The sequence below is a fragment of the Alosa alosa genome, chromosome 13 (assembly GCF_017589495.1).
Source record: "Alosa alosa isolate M-15738 ecotype Scorff River chromosome 13, AALO_Geno_1.1, whole genome shotgun sequence".
In the NCBI taxonomy this organism is placed as follows: domain Eukaryota; kingdom Metazoa; phylum Chordata; class Actinopteri; order Clupeiformes; family Clupeidae; genus Alosa; species Alosa alosa.
Genome location: NC_063201.1, coordinates 23,251,657 through 23,270,126, shown reverse-complemented (window position 1 = coordinate 23,270,126; position 18,470 = coordinate 23,251,657). Strand labels below are relative to the sequence as shown.

Genomic DNA, 18,470 nt, shown 5'->3' with positions numbered 1-18,470 from the left:
AAGTCGAGAAGAGTTACATACGCAACAATTACACACATTTAATTTAATTGAGCAGTGTTTGAATCATGTTTGTTTTCATTGGAAATCGTATGGACCTAGCAGTACAAATAGGCTACCAAACATCTAACTATCATTACCACACAAAGCACACATTTCAGTGCTGTGGATTGATCTGTTGTCAGAGATTTCATTAGCCATATTAGAAAGAGTGTTAACGTTACTGTTATTTAAAAATACAGTGTTATTTTATTCCATACAACAAAGTAATTGCAGAGGAAGTAAAATGTAAATGCGGCTTTATCATACAACGTAACAGCGTTACAGCGTTACCAACGCAAGTGCTGTGACTCTGTGATGCTTCCGATATCATTAGTGATATTGATTGGTTGTCAACGGTAAAAACGTCATTCTATGCAACAATATTTTGATTTAGTAGCTACTAACTACAGTACAGTGTACCTTAAAGGAACAGTATGTAAGAAATGTATTTAAATTAATCATAAAATGGCCCTGATATGTCACTAGACATTAAGAAATCGTGTTCATTTCAAATACTTATATCACTGACAACAGTAGTACGGCCAGGAAGCGAAGTTGCAGCCCTCAACTGATGTTGATGTTGTGTTTTGTCATGTCATGTTGTGTTTTGGCCTGATGCGCCACCCTCCACCTATCTACTAATCACAAGGTCAGTAGTGTTTCGGCATCAGGGTTGGCAACCTCGAGTCAGGGGGGAGGGGGAGGGGATACACCACTCTACAGTAATTTGAAAGTGATTGCAGTACCAGTTTTGGCCACAATCTTACATAATGTTCCTTTAAGTAGCAATGGTGCAACAGAAAAAGAATGCAGCGCTAGTGTAAAACTAGTACGTTTCAACGTAAGGTTTAAGACACACCTTACACCTAAACTTACGATCGACCTTACAATGTACTGGTGCAACCGGCTGCAGTTCTGATCATACAGTGTGTGTATGGTGCCGCGACACCCAAAAGCCCATTTGGCACTTGTTATGTTCTATATCTTCCAAATTACATTATGTATAAATCTCAATAGATGATACTTACATTTTGTTTCTACAGTTGATGATGATGATGATAACGTTTTGTGCAACGTTTTGTAAAGCTAGTCTGACTGCTCTATTCTGAGCAACCTGGAGTTTCTTAAGGTGTGTCCTGCTAGCACTTGACCAAACAACTGGGCAGTAATCCAAATGTGACAGCACAATTGACCTAATAAAATCAGTCATTGTGGAGGGTCAAACATGTTGATATGCTGCTGCTGAAGTATGATTTATTTGTAGAACTCTTTCTGCTGATCCAACAACTGGGAAAGCACACCCGTTGTGTGACCACTGACCACTCTTTCTACTCACTGTGACCACTGAGTCCTCCGCACCAGGGGACGTTCTTAGTTTGGGAGACATGATCTGTCATCAAGATGTACTGGAAATAGTACTTTCTTGTTGGATCTCAGCCACCAAGCTTGGATTTTGCTTAGTTTAGTCCACAAAGTCAAGAAAAAACTCTCTTACCAAGATGTACCAGGATTTGTTGCTGTGATGAGATGTTAATCTTGTCTGGCCTGTCTAGCAGGCCTGAAACCTCCCACTTAGACAATCGCACCAAAACTTCAAAATGGATCGGGCATAGACCACTATATACAGACAGGACACAGTTCGCGGACAAATAAATACTGAAACTGGCAGTAAGTTTAAAAAACTTGTTTTACAAGGATTGCAACTGTGTGGACTTAGCAAGCCAAATGCAAAAGACTAGCAAAGTATGCTCCATTGCTGCTCCATTTCTGCAATAATAGCTAGTGTATCCATCTGGAGATGACGATGCCATGTTTACCATAATCACAAGTTCAGAAAAGATGAAAAACATCACAACGCATACTGTGTTTGATCAGACATGTCTAAATCTGTAACGTACTTCTATCAATGTTTGGATCTGTAAATTCTTCCCCTGTCTGATCCAAATAAAGGCATTAAACTGTTTATGTGTGTGTGTGTGTCTGTGTGTGTGAGATTGCTGCTGTTCCATATTGATATTGTCCTGTCCTGTCTCAGAACCAAAAGCCGGCGTCGGAGGAGATCCTGCAGATTGCGGAGCAGCTGAACATGGAGAAGGAGGTGGTGCGCGTCTGGTTCTGCAACCGGAGACAGAAGGAGAAACGCGTCAGCCCCTCCAGTGCCACGTCCCCTCTGCCCGGCCACGCCCCCAACGCCACCACACACAAACTCCCCTGCTACAGCCCACTCATGGTACAACACACACATACACACACACACACACATTCATACATACATATATATACACACACACAGACACTAGGGCTGGGCGATATACCGAAATACCGAATATACTTGATATATTGCAGTTTGCTGTAGGCCTACGTGAGATACATGAAAGTGTCATCGCAAATATTGAGTATTTCATTCTTTTTTTTAAGCAGCAACACTTACTTTGCCGTTTTGTGTCCCTATCTCTCTTAACCTCTCTTAACCATCTATTGAGATGAAGGTGACGTAGACGTAGTGTAGACGAGAAGAAGTGAACTCTTAGTTCAAAAGCGACGGTGGCATTTGTATCTATGGGTAGCATAGGCTGGTGTTGTTCAACAATGAGCTAGGCTAATAGATGGAGGCCGTTCTGATTTGGTTACATGAAACGAAAAACGAAACGAAATACAAGAGATCTTCAAATTAAAATTACAATGATATCCGTGCGTTAGGCTGAAGGACTAGCCTACTGTCTATGTCTATGTGCACGTCCGACTGTTTCGAAACGACAAGCGTCTTTCAAAGAAGACAGGGAAAGAAGAGAGAATGATAAAGCCAAATAACAGGCCATGATGAATGCTCTGCATTCTAGGCTGAAATAAATCAATTGATGTACCCTATTTAGGTGTGTTGAAATGTTTGCATACACACTTTTGCCTAAATGAAACTTAGTAGGCTACTGGCAAGAATTCATAACTACTTTCACGCCTGCTTTTACATGCAAATGTAAAATAGAAACCGCCTGTGAATAACCAAGATTTGGTTAATGTGGATATTGTGAATTTGCAGGGATTGGACTGGTATGATTTATCCTAGCCTACTGCATCATACTGGCATGATTTAAAACATCACAGGGTTAAAGTGAGAATTCTGAAGTCCTTTTAAGAAAATGTCAAAATATCGAGATATACTGTATATCGTATATCGTGAAATAGACTAAAAATATCGCAATATTGTTTCTTAGCCATATCGCCCAGCCCTAACACACACATACACACACACACACACACACACACACACACACTCCCTTGTTACAGCCCACACATGGTACAACACACACATACACACACACACACACACACACACACCACCAGCACCTTGTGTGTGTCCTGACTGAGATTTCTCTTCCTCTGCCACTGTAGATGACCACTCAAGGACTCACCCAACCTCCTACCAGTCTCAGCTCAACAGGTACACCCAGTGTGTGTGAGTGTGTGTGTGGAATGTGGGTGTGAATGTGAGTGTAAATGTAAATCAGGTTGCTACAGCGGCGCTCGGGGAGCAGTGAGTTAGGTGCCTTCAGCCGTTCCTACTGGTCGGGGATCGAACAGGCAACCCATCCGGCTACAAGCCCGAATCCCTTACCAGTAGGCCACGACTGCCCCAATATTGGAATACTTGTGCATACAAATACTAGATCTGCATGCCCACACCACTGATACACTACAGCACAAGTGGAGAGAGAGTGTGTGTGTGTGTGTGTAAGTGTAATTGTGTGTGTGTTAGTATTGCAGTACTGTGGTTCTCTGTGGTTCTTCAGATTCAGGGTGTGTGTGCACATGTTCCAGGCTTCTCAAATGCACCCCTCCTTCTCTCCCTCCCTCCCATATCTTACTCATCCCCCCTAATCTCCCTCCCTCCCTCTCTCTCTGCCTCTTGTAACTAACTTATCCCTCTCTCCATCTCTCCCTCTCTCTCTCTCCCTTCCTCCCTCCCTCTCCCTCCAATAACTAACTCATCTCTCTCTTCTTCTGCTTCTCTCCACCCCCTCCTTCTCTCCCTCCCGTAGCTTCCTCATCCCCCTCTCCTTCTCTCTCTCTCTCTCGTAACTAACTCATCCCTCTCTCCCTCTCCTGCAGTGACCTCTCTGCCCTCTATTTGCCCTTTGACTCCCAGTGGACCACCACCTCTAAGCCCCGCCCAGTCTCCTGTTGGTCCGCCTCCTCGTAGCACAGCCAGCCCCGCCCCTCTGACCCACAGCACACTGAGTCTCAACACAGGGTGAGCACAACACACACACACACACACACACACACACACACACAAACACACACACACACACACACACACATATATTCTGAAGAGTGTGGTTCAGGCCGCATATTTCTGTCTGAACCTGGCCCACGTTCGAACCCGATCCGAACCCGACAGGCATTTTCATTTTTATGTCCGAACCCGACCCGAGCCCGACGCAGGTGATGCCTCAGTTATTCCCATGCTAGTGATTAAATGTTCACGTTTGTGGATAGCCTGTCTTTAGCCCATTAAACAAATGTCAAAATGGAATTCCTAATTGTTTACAGAACCATCAGCTGAGCATGCACGCACACACGCAGGTCACACACAGCACACATTAACACAAGATGCCCAAGCAAGCATAGCCTATTGAAATAGAATTCTAGAATTCATTGACGAAAAGTCTTGAAAATGTAAGTCTTGAAATGAACTGCAAAAGTCATTGAAACTACTGTCCTTCTGTCACTGATCCATCTGCAGCATGTCTTTACTGCAGTAGCCTATGCAATGCAAACACCTCCACCTCCATCTGCAGCATGTCTTTACTGCAGTAGCCTATGCAACGCAAACACCTCCACCTCCATCTGCAGTATGTCTTTACTGCAGTAGCCTATGAAATGCAAACACCTCCACCTCCATCTGCAGTATGTCTTTACCACAGTAGCCTATGCAACGCAAACACCTCCACCTCGTATGCCTAGACTTCCCTCCATTTGCTTTGGTCTGAAAATCTCGGCTAAAATTTAGGCTAACTATTTTTTTTTAACGTCACCCAAGATAGCCTGTCTTCTCGCCTGAAATGCACATGCGTTGTCACGGCTACATAAACAAATCTTGCACACAGGAAGAAGGCTGTTAGATCCTTTTGTTAGGTATTTTGTTAGGTATTTTATTCTCAAAAAAAACAAACGTTTGCATTATGTGAAGCGGACCTGCTGGTTACCCAACATAATAAGCTATTTTAAATGTAAAACGTCCAGTGCATATTGCCCCCATGTGTCCGAACCCGAACCGAACCCGAGTATCATTTCTAAATATTTGTCCAAACCCGACCCGGTTCAGGTTCAGGTCGGGTAGCCACACTCTAACACACACACACACACACACACACACACACACACACAGACCCAGATCCATCCTTCTGTGTGTCTGTTCTGGTCGAACAAGGCCAGTAACCTGTGTGCGCATGTCTGTGTGTTTGTGTGTGTGATTCCACATACACATGTGCATGTGTTGTGTGTGTGTGTGTGTGTGTGTGTGTGTGTGTGTGTGTGTGTGTGTGTGTGTGTGTGTGTGTGTGGTGTGTGTGGTGTATGTGTGTGTGTGTGTGTGCATGTGTATATGTGTGCGTGTGGGTGTGCACATGTGTGTATGTGTGTGTGTGTGTGTGTGTGTGTGTGTGTGTGTGTGTGTGTGTGATCTTTGTTCACAGCCTGTGGCGTTTGGGCAAAAAGAATGGTTACAGTTCACACAGCAGCAGTGATTTGAGGTGAATACTGCTCATGGAATCTACACACACACACTACTCATGAAATCTACACACACTCAGACACATACTACTCATGAAATCTACACACACACAGACACATACTACTCATGGAATCTACACACACACACACACACACACACACACACACAACTCATGGAATCTACACACACACAGACACATACTATTCATGGAATCTACACACACACACAGACACACACTACTCATGGAATCTACACACACACACACACACACACACACACACACACACACACACACACCACTCATGGAATCTACACACACACACACACACACACACACACACACACACATTTGAACACATCTTGAGGTGAATACTACTCATGGAATCCACACACACACACACACACACACACACACACACACACACACACACACACACACACACACACACACACACACACACACACACACACACACACACACACACACACACACACACACACACACACACACACACACACACACACACACACACACAGTCACATTTGAACACATCTGCATGTTCACTGACACTTAGTGTGTGTTGAAGTGGGAAATCATATGGTGTCTGTGTGTCTTTGGGACCTATTGTAACAATTTAGACGCATAGTCTGAAGCAGGAGGTGCATGAACGATTAATCAACATATTCGTCTCTGAATCAACATATTTGTCCTCTTGGAATTATAGGGTTCTATCTACGTTCTGAGTAGTTCTGAGATATTGAGCTTCAAAGTCTTAGAATTTGACATAGCCTGGGAATACCCACACACTAGAGGTCTGCGCAGGACTGATTTTTCAGTCCTGCTCCCGCAATATTCTGTCCTGCTCCCGCATTAGTGTGTCATTTTTAGTCCCGCTCCCACCCGCATCTGTAACATGATGTCCCGCTCCCGCCCGCTAAAGCCCGCATGCAGGAGGGATAGCCTATTCAGTTTTATTTCTGTCTCTCGAAAGGAGCACACACACCTGAGAAAGACCCCAGATGACAAAAGTTGTCCCGCGCAGCACTCTTTTGTGTCGGGACCCGTGGGTCCCGCGGATCTACCGCGGGAGTGTAGACCTCTACTCTGCAGGTCCGACTGGACAAGAGGCCATTGTAGCCCATTTCCAATGCCCGTAAAACACAGGAATGCAAATACAATTGCTAAAATCCGGTATGGATGTGTATTTCTTTGGAATTGAATAAGCAACTGCATTTAAAACCTTCGTTTACAAAATTGCTACACTTTGTAAACGATTTAGTGAGAGTTTAAATTACTAATTTAAGTTTGATTTCACTGCTAGTTACGCCGCTGTTGGAAGTCGTAAGTCAATGAATCTTTGCCAGACCCAATTGTGAAGGTTCCAGAGTTCTACTGATAAGAATTCCATAGAGTTCTACTGATAAGAATTCAATAGAGTTCTACTAATAAGCGGAACAAGCCTGTTTAGATATAATGTCCAAACATATATTCTATAATGTCCAATCATGCATGCACCTACAAGGAACACCTCACCTGAGCTTCTTAAGGTGTCACAGAACAAGAATATGTCAATAACTCAGTTTTGAGAAAAATGTCAGATAGAACCTTATAATTATGTTATCTTGACAATGGTAAAAATAGTCCCTATGCCAAGTGCATAATTCAGAAGGGTTGTTCTTATGGGTGTGTTTTGGGCCTAACATCCATTAAACCAATGAGAGTCTAATGAGTGAAAATGATCACTGCAGTGGGTGTGAGTGTGTGTGTGTGTGTGGGCCCTTTATGAGTGAAAATTATCACTGCAGTGGGTGTGAAATAGCAACAAGACTAGTGTCGCGCTTTGTGGGCCATTTATGTGTGTGTGTGTGTGTGTGTGTGTGTGTGTGTGTGTGTGTGCGTGTGTGTTTGTGGGCCCTTATGTGTGTGTGTGTGTGTGTGTGTGTGTGTGTGTGTGTGTGTGTTTGTGGGCCCTTTATGTCCATATTTCCACTTGTGTGTGTTTGTTTTCCCTTATCTGTGTGTGTGCATATGTGTGTTTGTTTTTCCTTCTTTGTGTGTGTTTATTTGTCTTTCTGTGTGTGAGTGTGTGTGTGTGTATGTTTGTGTTTTTTCTAATGTGTGTATCTAAGCACTGTCTTCCTCTGCCTATATCTCTGCCTATCTGTGTGTGTGTGTGTGTGTGTTTAGGAACACTGTGATGGGAGTTAACACAGGGATGAATCATTCTCTCCTCAGCAACAACCCACTGGCCACCATACAAGGTGTGTGTGAAACAGGGTGAAAGAGAGTGACAAGGTTTGTGTGAGTGTGTGTGTATGTGTGTGTATGTGTGTGTGTGTGTGTGTGTGTGTGTGTGTGTGTGTGTGTGTGTGAGAGTGTGTGTTATATAGGGTGTGAGTGTGTGTGTTATATAGGGTTAACCTCATTCAGTGTCTCACACAACTTGTCATCCCCATCCAGTGGCTCCATTGTGTTGTCCTTCATGTCCTGTGTGTTGTCCACCATTTCCTGTGTGTTGTCCTGTGTGTTGTCCATCATGTCTTGTGTGTTGTCCATCATGTCCTGTGTGTTGTCCACCATGTCCTGTGTGTTGTCCACCATGTGTGTGTTGTCCATCATGTCCTGTGTGTTGTCCACCATGTATGTGTTGTCCATCATGTCCTGTGTGTTGTCCATCATGTCCTGTGTGTTGTCCTGTGTGTTGTCCAACATGTCCTGTGTGTTGTCCTGTGTGTTGGCTCACATTACATAAACAGAACAAAGAAATGGGAAAATATCTCAGATTCACTGTTTATTGCGACTGCAAGATTCTAACTTAACAGTGACGTGGTATCAGAAATTCTATCATGATAGTGTGACTTCTATGTTGTGCTATGTTATGCTACGTTATGTTGATTCTGTGCGTTTTAAAATAACCGAGTAGCCATAATGTTCGAATAGTATGTCTCGAACAGTTAGACAATTATTTGACCATCTGTGCACACCCCTAAAATAAACAAGTTGTGCACTGACCACAGGTTTCTGTTAGCTTTTTGTATACTGATTTCCTAACATCAACACCTTGGAAAACACTAGGACACGATTTTGTCGCCTAATAAACGACTGCAGTGGATCCAGTCTGGTCTAGTTCCTTTAGGTACCACACCATTCTGCTCGGGACCCCAACGGAACGGTGCCAAAAAATGGCACAGTACGGGTCGGTTGTTTTGGTACTTTTCACATAGGCCTATAGGCTATATATATAGGCCATGTAGCCTATGGGGGGGTTAGTAGCCCTACCCTATAAGCACTCACTTATCCTAAACCTAATAGAGTGTGGTAGCCACCCGGAAGCTTGTACTTTTTATATAGCTTGTAGCATTTTAAAGCTTCCTGGTTCGTAAGAAAAAATCTCTATGGGAAAATGAATGGCGTTGGTGCAAATACGCTTCAAATAAGCTCTGAGCAAAACAACTGCCGTCGAAAACCTAGGCGTTCGGTTTGGTGAGTTAAAATGTATTTACTATTTGGTATTTTGTCACAAATGGTTGTCTTGTCTCATAGAAATGAAGATAACTAAATGCTACAACAAAAAATAAGTGGACTACAGTGTGTCCAGAGGTGGGCACAAATACATCAAAAACTATTTAGTTACAAACTATAAATAGCCATGAGCGGTGGACGAATTACGACCTCGGTTACATGTGCACCATCAGTTTGTTTGTTTGATGGACTTGTTTGAGTTTGACATAACCAAAAGTCAGAGGTGGGCACAAATATATCAAAAAATATTTTGTTGCAAACTACAAATACTGGCTCATAAAATGTAACAAAATATAATACAACATATTTTGTATTATATTTTGTTACATTTTATGAGTATTTAAATGTATTTAATTAAAATACAAGTAATTAGTAAAATACCCACACAATAATCATGGTATACCAACTTTTAAAAAAAAAAAAAAAAACTACAAGGCATATTATTGAAAACGTATCCCCAAGAGACAAGAAATACTATTTTCTGATTGGTTGGCAGAGGGCTATTAATTCTGTACATTCGGGCTCCTATGAAGTAGATCTGGTAAAAAAATGTAATCAGCATCGATGATTGAACTGACAAGAGGCAGACTTTGCAACAGTAGAATCAACTGTAACATAGCAAACATCTGATTACATTACAATCATAGTGCCTAAAACATCTGATTCATACTATCCAACTATTACAGTCATAGTTTTTGCTGGTAACAGTGGCATAGCAACAGTCATATTTTAGTGATATAGTGGATCTTAAGTCATATACAGATTTTATTGAAAGGAAACAAACCCAGGGACTGACGAGTAGTTAATTAACTATCCGGGTAGGGGCGTTATTTTTTATGATTCCCGAAACCCCATTCAAGCTCTCAGGGATTTTTTCTTACGAACCTGAACATGCAAAAATGATAATGAAACGCATACAAAATGACGGTAGTGAGCAGTGACTTTGGAAGTGGGGGTGCGGCCACACCCCCACCCCTGAACAGCACCAAGACACTTGTAATTTCCCATGGCTACTCTGGACATGCAACTGTGTCCTGTTCCCAGAGCTTTCTCTGTCTATTAACTGCAGGGTTACGGCCTCCTCGACGAGGAGATTGCTGCTCTGCGGATAATTTACAGCACAATTGAATGCTATCATGGAACCACGGACCAAAAGAAAAAGAAACTAAACATTTTCCAGATTAGTCAAGTCAACTTAATTTATATAGCGCATTTCATACACAGAGGTCATTTAATGTGCTTTACATAAACAAAAGCAAACAGGAATAGCTAATAAAAGCATAGAAGGGCAATAGACAAAGAATAGTTTAAAAAGTAAAGAATAAAAAATAATAATAAGAAGAAAACATAAAACACACTAGGTAAATACTGTATAAAAGCATAAAAGGTCAATAGTTTCAAGTGTTTAATAGTTGCAATAGTTGTCAAGTGTTTAAAAAGTAATAATTAAAACATAAAAAACAACAAAGAATGATTATACTAGTCAAGCACCCAATGAACAGCAGCAGTCTATGGTAGTCAAGCACTCAGTGAACAGCAGCACTCTATGAAGTAGTCCCAAACTGTGCGCGCACATATATTTCCTTTCAGGGCCAAAATGGCCGACCACAGGGCTCGATAGTCCCCCTCGTGGAGTATTAACACCCAAATAGTTAACACACAGTTTTAGAGAAACCTGGTATAGCTGTAACTCTCGAGCCGTAAAGAACGAGCTGACTCTGACTATGCCTGATCTGTCTATTCTGTTCCCCCTTTGCCCAAATAAGGAAAGCAATAGTATGACAAGGAACAATAGTACTCACCCTGAAGAGTGCTCTGAGTAATGAGGATCTTACCACAAACTGGACTCTGGACATGTTACAAAGATTGCCTTTAGCCGACAATCAAAACGCAGTAAAAAATCACTGGATAATTGTCATCCAGTGATTTTGTGATTTGGTCTTCTACATTTTAAGTAGACGTCGTTCCTCACTGAAAGATATGTGGGACATCTCTGAAGATGTATTTGTCCTCAAGCTCCTTAAGGTTGCAGTGGTTGCAGTGTCGCTCCATAAGGTTGCAGTGGTTGCAGTGTCGCTCCATAAGGTTGCAGTGTCGCTCCATAAGGTTGCAGTGGTTGCAGTGTCGCTCCATAAGGTTGCAGTGTCGCTCCATAAGGTTGCAGTGGTTGCAGTGTTGCTCCATAACATTGCAGTGGTTGCAGTGTAGCTCCATAAGGTTGCAGAGGGTGCAGTGTGGCTGGTGCCAGCCTCTTGTGTCTGTAATTTGTGATGTCTGTGATCACCCAATCTAATGTGATGTCTGTGATCACCCAATCTAATTTGTGATGTCTGATCACCCAATCTAATTTGTGATCTGTATCTGATCACCCAATCTGTATTTTGTGGGCACATTCTTTGAGCTTGTTTCAGTTTGGCTAGATAGTTTGCTAATTGGCTAGATAGTTTGCTAATTGGTATTCTTTGTCATGTAGCAATCCATTTTTTTTATTGAATTGCTTGTCAATTCATTGGGAAATATGCAGTTTTATTGTCTATGTAAATTTCTTTTAGACCAATTGAATTTCTAAAAGCGATGTTATGGGTATTTATGATCAATTGTGGAAGATTATGAGTGTGGGGAGGATGTGAAGTATTATGGTCTGTAAGTGATGTTATTGGTATTTATGATCAATTGTTTAAGATTATGAGTGTGGGGAGGATGTGAAGTATTATGGTCTGCATGCTCATACGCTCTACATGGTTTTGGATGTGGATGTTATTGTTTTGCTGAATTTAAAGGTGCTCTAAGCAAGCTAAAACAGGCTAAAGGCTAAAAGGCTAACCAACCAGCTGTCTGTGTCCTGAATACACTGTAAAAAAATCTGTGGACAGCCCAGGCTCCAAAAACGGCAACAAAAACAACCTGGGCAAACCTAGCCCATGAAAACATAACAAACTGTTCCAGCAAATCACAGATGAGATGTGCGTTTAGGAGAGTTTCAATTGCATGGGAGCAGCACGGAAGGGAGGGGGAGGAAGTAGCAAGCTAGCTCTCTGTTTTGTTTGAAAGTCAACAGAAGTGACGTTACCCAGCATCACTTAGAGCACCTTTAAGCACCTAAATAATTATTTAATATAGGAGTGTTAATAAGCCTCTCTCCCTCTCTCTCATTCGATCTCTCTCTCTCTCTCTCAGCTCTTGCAACCAGTGGTGGTCAACTTCCCAATACCAGTCCTGAGGACAGGACTAACATTTTGATTGGCGGCTCTGGGACTCAGGGGGCAGGCTTTCCCTCTTCTCTGTTCCTTAACCATTCTACCCTGTTGCCCATGGCAGCAAATCCTGGCCTGCGATTGGCCAGTCCTGCTGCCAGCAAAGCTGCCAAAAACTCCTATCTCAGTGCAAGGGGAATTACCCCCACCCCCTGTTCCCCTGCTTCTTCCTGTTCAAGCCCCGCCTCTTCCTGCTGCTCTGCTGAAGTGCTGTACAGCCCTCTCTCTCTGAGTGGAGCCAAGATTGAGTGACAACCTCATCTGACCAATTACTGGACAGGAGTGCTCGATGGAAAGGGGAGCACAGGAGATGCAAACCCCACCTTCTAACCAAAGCTCTCTCTCTCTCCATGTCCTGGTGCCACACACGCACGCACACACATACACACACACACACACACACACACACACACACACACACACATACAGGCTGGATGAGAAGGGGGGGAGAGAGACCAGACCAAACTGCTGCTCAAATGGAGGCTGTGTGTGCCTGCAGTACCAGTGGTGGGCAGCAGGGGGCCATGCAGCGCTGCTCAAAGAGCTGGAGCCAAAAAGGACAAACTGAAACTTTAATTAATGCATGTGTGTGTGCGTGTGTGTGTGTGTGCGTGCGTGCTTGCGTGCATGCGTGTGAGCTGCTGTGCAAGAGAAAAACAGAGGCATGTGTGTGTGTGTCTCTTTGAAAACTTTTCTTTTTTCCCTAAGTGTATGGTCTCCTGGGAAACCACCGAAACCAAAAACTCAAGGAGAGGAAAGACGAGGAGACGATCATGCACACACTCACACACACACATACAGACTAAGAATGACTGCTGCAGGCATGCACACACACACACACACACACCAAACCAAATACCAAAACCAAACCAAATACCAAATACCAAAACCAAACCAAATACTTAAACCAAATACCAAATACACAGAGACATAGCTTTATTCAAAGGACCCGTTCCCAAGGTTCTCATCCAGGGCCACACACATTCATAGACACACAGACACACAGACACACACAGAGACACACACACACACACACACACACTCATAGACAAACACACACCACACATAGACACACACACACACACACACACACACACACACACACACACACACTCACACACACACACACCACACATACACATACACCACTCACAGACATACACACAGACACACATGTACATACACACACATGGCATGTGGATTGTGGAACATGTTCCGAAGTGTTCCTCTGCTGTTGTCCTGCTAGAACCCTGTCTGTGTGCTTAGGTCTGTCTCTTTGTGTCCACTCATGTGCCTAACATGTCTGTGCACACACACATACAAACACATAACTGCTGCATCATCATCATCATCATCATCTTCATCAGCGTCCTTCATCCACACGCAGGCAGGGGATGTGTGTGTGTTTGTGTGTGTGTGTGTGTTTTGCGTGTTAAAGGGTAATGGAAAAGTGTACTCCAAGAGCTGTGTAGATGATGTCCATCTATTGGTGGAGTGTGTGTGTGTGTGTGTGTGGACAGATTGGGTTGTGTGTATAGATCGGGGGGAGTGTGTGTGTGGACAGATTGGGTTGTGTGTATGTGTGTATAGATCGGGGAGAGTGTGTGTTTGTCAAAGATGCTCTTTATGTTCCATTCATCACCTGCCACACACACACACGGAAGACAGGATAGAGAGATATATGGACGGAGGAATGGAGCGTATCCCTCCTGCTCTCCTCCTCGCTCTCGTGTGTGAGTGGCTCTGGACGGGCAGACTCCACTCCTGCAGACATGTGTCTGTGTTTGTTTATGTGTTTGTTTGTTTGTTTGCACGTTGTTGGTTGCTAAGCGATGTTCTGTGCTATGAGTGGATTTTCTCAGATGACGAAGCTGTCAGAGAGATGCACACAAGAGGCACAGAACAGGTTTATGATGCGCACACACACACGCACACAAACGCATGCACGTGCGCACACACACACACACACACACACATGCACACACGCACAGTCACACACACACGCGCGCGCGCGCACACGCACGCACACACACACACTCACACGTACACACACACACACACACAGCTCAGACATCAAGACATATACACATGCCCTTACATACAATCAAGAACACACCCATTCAATGATAGTTTCTATTGGCTGCCCCCCAGACTGTGTGGCCATACTGGTGGGTGTGTCTGTTCCCACTGGCTAAGTTTTCTAAGTGAGCTGGATTAGCCCTAAGCTGGTTCTACCCGGTTCTAAGACAGATGGGCTGGATGATTTGTTCCTGGTCCACTCCAGTGGTCACAACGCTCTGGTTCTGGACGGAATGTATCTCTGTATTAGTGGTTCTGTAGAAAACAATCTTTATTCCACTGCATACATGTTGCTACTCAAGAACACCAAAAGGACAAAAAAAAACTGAAAAATTAAAAAATGTCAGTGATGATGACTTAAATTTAGACCAAATATTTCCTAAACTATCTCTCTAGGTTTTGTATTCTCTTTATGTTGCCTTTTTGGTTTATAGTTGTATATTTATCTGTGCTCTGGAGCGGGTTGTGTGTGTGTGTGTGTTTATGATTATGTGTTAGATGCTGTTTCACGGGGGGCGGGTCTATCTTTAGGGAAATAGAACCCAACCTGTGCCAAGGTGACCTGCAAACCAAATAATAAACAAATGTAACCATTGGTCCTGCTCAACCAATGATAGGAGAGGGTGGGACCATGGGTGGGGCAGCACTGTGTTCGCCCGTCAGTGATTGGCCACAGAGCTCAACACTCAAAGAGAGCAGTGCTGCTACCCCCTCCACACTCTGAAAGCTTTAAACAGCTATGAACCAAAAACAAGGAGCAGAGAAAAGAGGAGAGAAGAGGAGCTGCCTCTCACCTTCTCTCTCCTTCGCTCTCTCATCCTCTCTCTTCCCTCTCTCTTTCACTCTCCTTCTCTCGTGTTCTCTCATCTGTAGTTTTTTCTTGTGAATGTGTGTGTTGGTGTTGTGAGTTCTACTGATGAAGAGATAGCTCATTGTATACCTCATATTCTTAATGATAAACCAAATAGACCAATGTGTTAAATACACACACAGGGCAAAGGGCAGGATTGCAGGTTTGGCTACTCTGTCGTCATAGCAACATTTTCCTGTTGCCCCTGACATGGGCTACAAGTGGAGCAGTCCACTTCCCTTGGCCTCTCTGATTGGCTGAGGTGTGCTGGGCTGGAACCTTATTGGTCAGCGCAGCTGCTGTGTCACCCAGCTTCAGAGAGTCCAGAGCGGTTAGCACGTAGCTGTGACAGGATTGTAGCTATGGTTGCTAGGTGACACACACACAGAGACACGTGGTGTGTGTGTGAGTACCTGTGTCCTAGTGAAGGGGTGTGTGTGTGTATGGGAGGGCCTATGTCCTAGTGAAGTGTGTGTCAGGGTATGTGTGTGTGTGTGTGAGGGCCCAGGGTCCTAGTGGAGTGTTTCCAAAGAATGATGCCAAAGCCAGCCTTCCACCGGACACTGGGTCCTTCACATACTCCCTGAGATGCTTATAACACACTCACACACACACACACATACACACGCTGACCACCCTCTCTTGTCGAACACACAGTTCCTCTCCATTTTCTTTTTCTAAATAGCTTCAGGCCAAAGGATCACTGCGGTGGCAGCAAAGGCTTCTCAGCAACATAGAAATCAACCAAAGAATCTCTTACAACCTCTCTCACTCTTCCCCCCATCTCTCTCCCTCTCTCTCTTCCCCTATCTCTCTCTCTCTCTTCCCCATCTCTCTCTCTCTTTACCACTCCTCTCTTTCCCTGGTCTATCCATCCCTTGTCACCTAGCTACCTATCTTTAAAAACTTACACCTCAGTTAAACAAATGGAAATTATAATAATAATAGTAATAATAATAATTATAATTATACTAATAACAATAATGATAACAACAAAAATGCTGATGAAGATGGTGATGATGAAATGTATATGTTTAATTCTTTGTCATGAGGATTATGGTGGTGATGATGATTAGGATGATGAAGATGAGGATTATGGTGATGATGATTAGGATGATGAAGATTAGGATTATGGTGATGATGATGATGATAATGAAAAGTTTAGTCTTTGTACACTGTGGTTGTTTAGTTGGTTTCATTTGTGCTGCCAAAGCATTACTAAGCTGTACCAAAATATCTGTGTGTGTGTGTATGTGTGTGTGTGAGTGTGTGTGGAGACAGCACAGGCTTTTGATGTGTCTACCTTTCAAACCAAAACTAGACGAGAAGAACTGAACTGGTCTTTGGCTTGGTCACTGTACAGTGTTATTCATCTCAAGCCATTTTTGTAACTGAAAGTGTTTCATTTGTCTGATTAAATACAGGATTCCAAAACACACTTTGTCTCCGAGTGTGATTCTGCTAGCTGATGGACACAGACACACACCACAGATGCAGTCCCACACACACACACGCACGCGCACACACACACTCACACACATACATACACACACACACACATACAGACACGCACGTGCACACACACACACACACACAAACACACACACATACACAGACACACACACACACATATTTACTTCAGTCGCAGAACTCAACCTGCTTGTATTTGGGGCAGGCGTCTATATGGGCCAAGTCTTTAATTCCATGCGCACCATTTGGCCTCTCTTCACCAAGCTGCTAAATCTGAACTGCAGCCTACTTTGGTGCTTATGGTTTCTGAAAAATGAGCTGAACAATTGAATTGTGGAGAATCTCACCGATCTAACGATGTACCCCAAATCAATGTTGTCTAAAATGCAAATAAAACAGAAAACCCATATTTAGCAGCAAAAAGGACATAGACAACATATCAAATCTTGAAAATTACCATTTTGACTATTTCATGGAAAATATATGATCATGTTGAATTTCATGCCAGCAACATGTTTCAAAAAAAGTTGGGACAGGTAATGTTTACCACTGTGCTGCTTCACCTCTTCATTTAAAGGAAAATTTCGGCATTTAGCACTTTGAGGGCCTTTTCTGGTTTGTTTTGGATGAACTAGAGTGGTGGACACCGAAATTTTGACGATTGGTCCTGTCTCGACTTTTGAATCGCCTTTGACTACTCAGAGTGGCTGCCAACAGGCATGCTCAAACATGTCCTAAAAAAACCCTGAACGTTCATTTTCAAAACTGTGCAACTCACCGAGTGGTTAGTGGTATTCGTTGATGTTCCAAAACAAGTAGCGTAGCGAAATACAGTTTCTGTCGTGTTTTATTTGGCATTTTGTAAAATCCCATTGATTTCTGTTGGAAGACTCATTGCACGGGAAAAAAACTTTACGCTAGAAACTAGCTACGCTAGCGGTGGTCATAATGAGTCAAATTCTGCAAAAAGTGTGTAAGCAACAGGAAAACTGTATTACATAGCACTTGGAGATAAACCACTCACATCATTTTCTTATAGAAATAAAGAAAAATAGAATCACAGTTATCAATGCAATACTGAAAGTGAAACGAATACAGTAAAAAATTTAGCAACATAACAAAAGTAAAAGAAAAAAACAATTACTGGAGAAATTGCTACTACTGTTTTTTACTGTTAACACACATTTTCAAAACTCTGTCTATTTTTCAAAACTCCACACACAAAACCCACAATTTCTCACACAAAATGCCAAAAATCTCCAACAAAATGACACACAACATTCAAAATGTCATGAACACATCTCTAAAGCAAACATTCGCCTCAAATTATAAACACTTTTGTTAAAATATGACATTTTGGATACATCATGTACACACTGTTGCTCAAAACCTAAGCAATATTGAAACCAAAAATAGTGATTTTCCCCAAATAATTTGCTGTTGTGAATACAATACAATACAAACAAGAAAAAAGGAAGCAAAAAAATTACCAGCAGATGTGCATGGAGCTTTGAAAAAGTT

The 18,470-nt window shown here is 42.9% G+C and overlaps 1 protein-coding gene across 1 annotated transcript in view; it reads left to right on the top strand.

The window, feature by feature from the left end:
• The window catches only part of pou2f2a (POU class 2 homeobox 2a), a 69,824-nt gene extending 52,907 nt beyond the window's left edge, over nt 1-16,917 (top strand). Inside the window, exons 12-17 of the mRNA XM_048261923.1 lie at nt 2,075-2,269; nt 3,430-3,478; nt 4,147-4,288; nt 5,736-5,792; nt 7,962-8,035; nt 12,474-16,917. Of these exons, the coding sequence (XP_048117880.1) occupies nt 2,075-2,269; nt 3,430-3,478; nt 4,147-4,288; nt 5,736-5,792; nt 7,962-8,035; nt 12,474-12,802 (846 nt within the window). The 3' untranslated portion in view covers nt 12,803-16,917. The remainder of the gene's footprint in view (nt 1-2,074; nt 2,270-3,429; nt 3,479-4,146; nt 4,289-5,735; nt 5,793-7,961; nt 8,036-12,473) is intronic.
• The last annotated feature ends 1,553 nt before the right edge of the window (nt 16,918-18,470 follow it).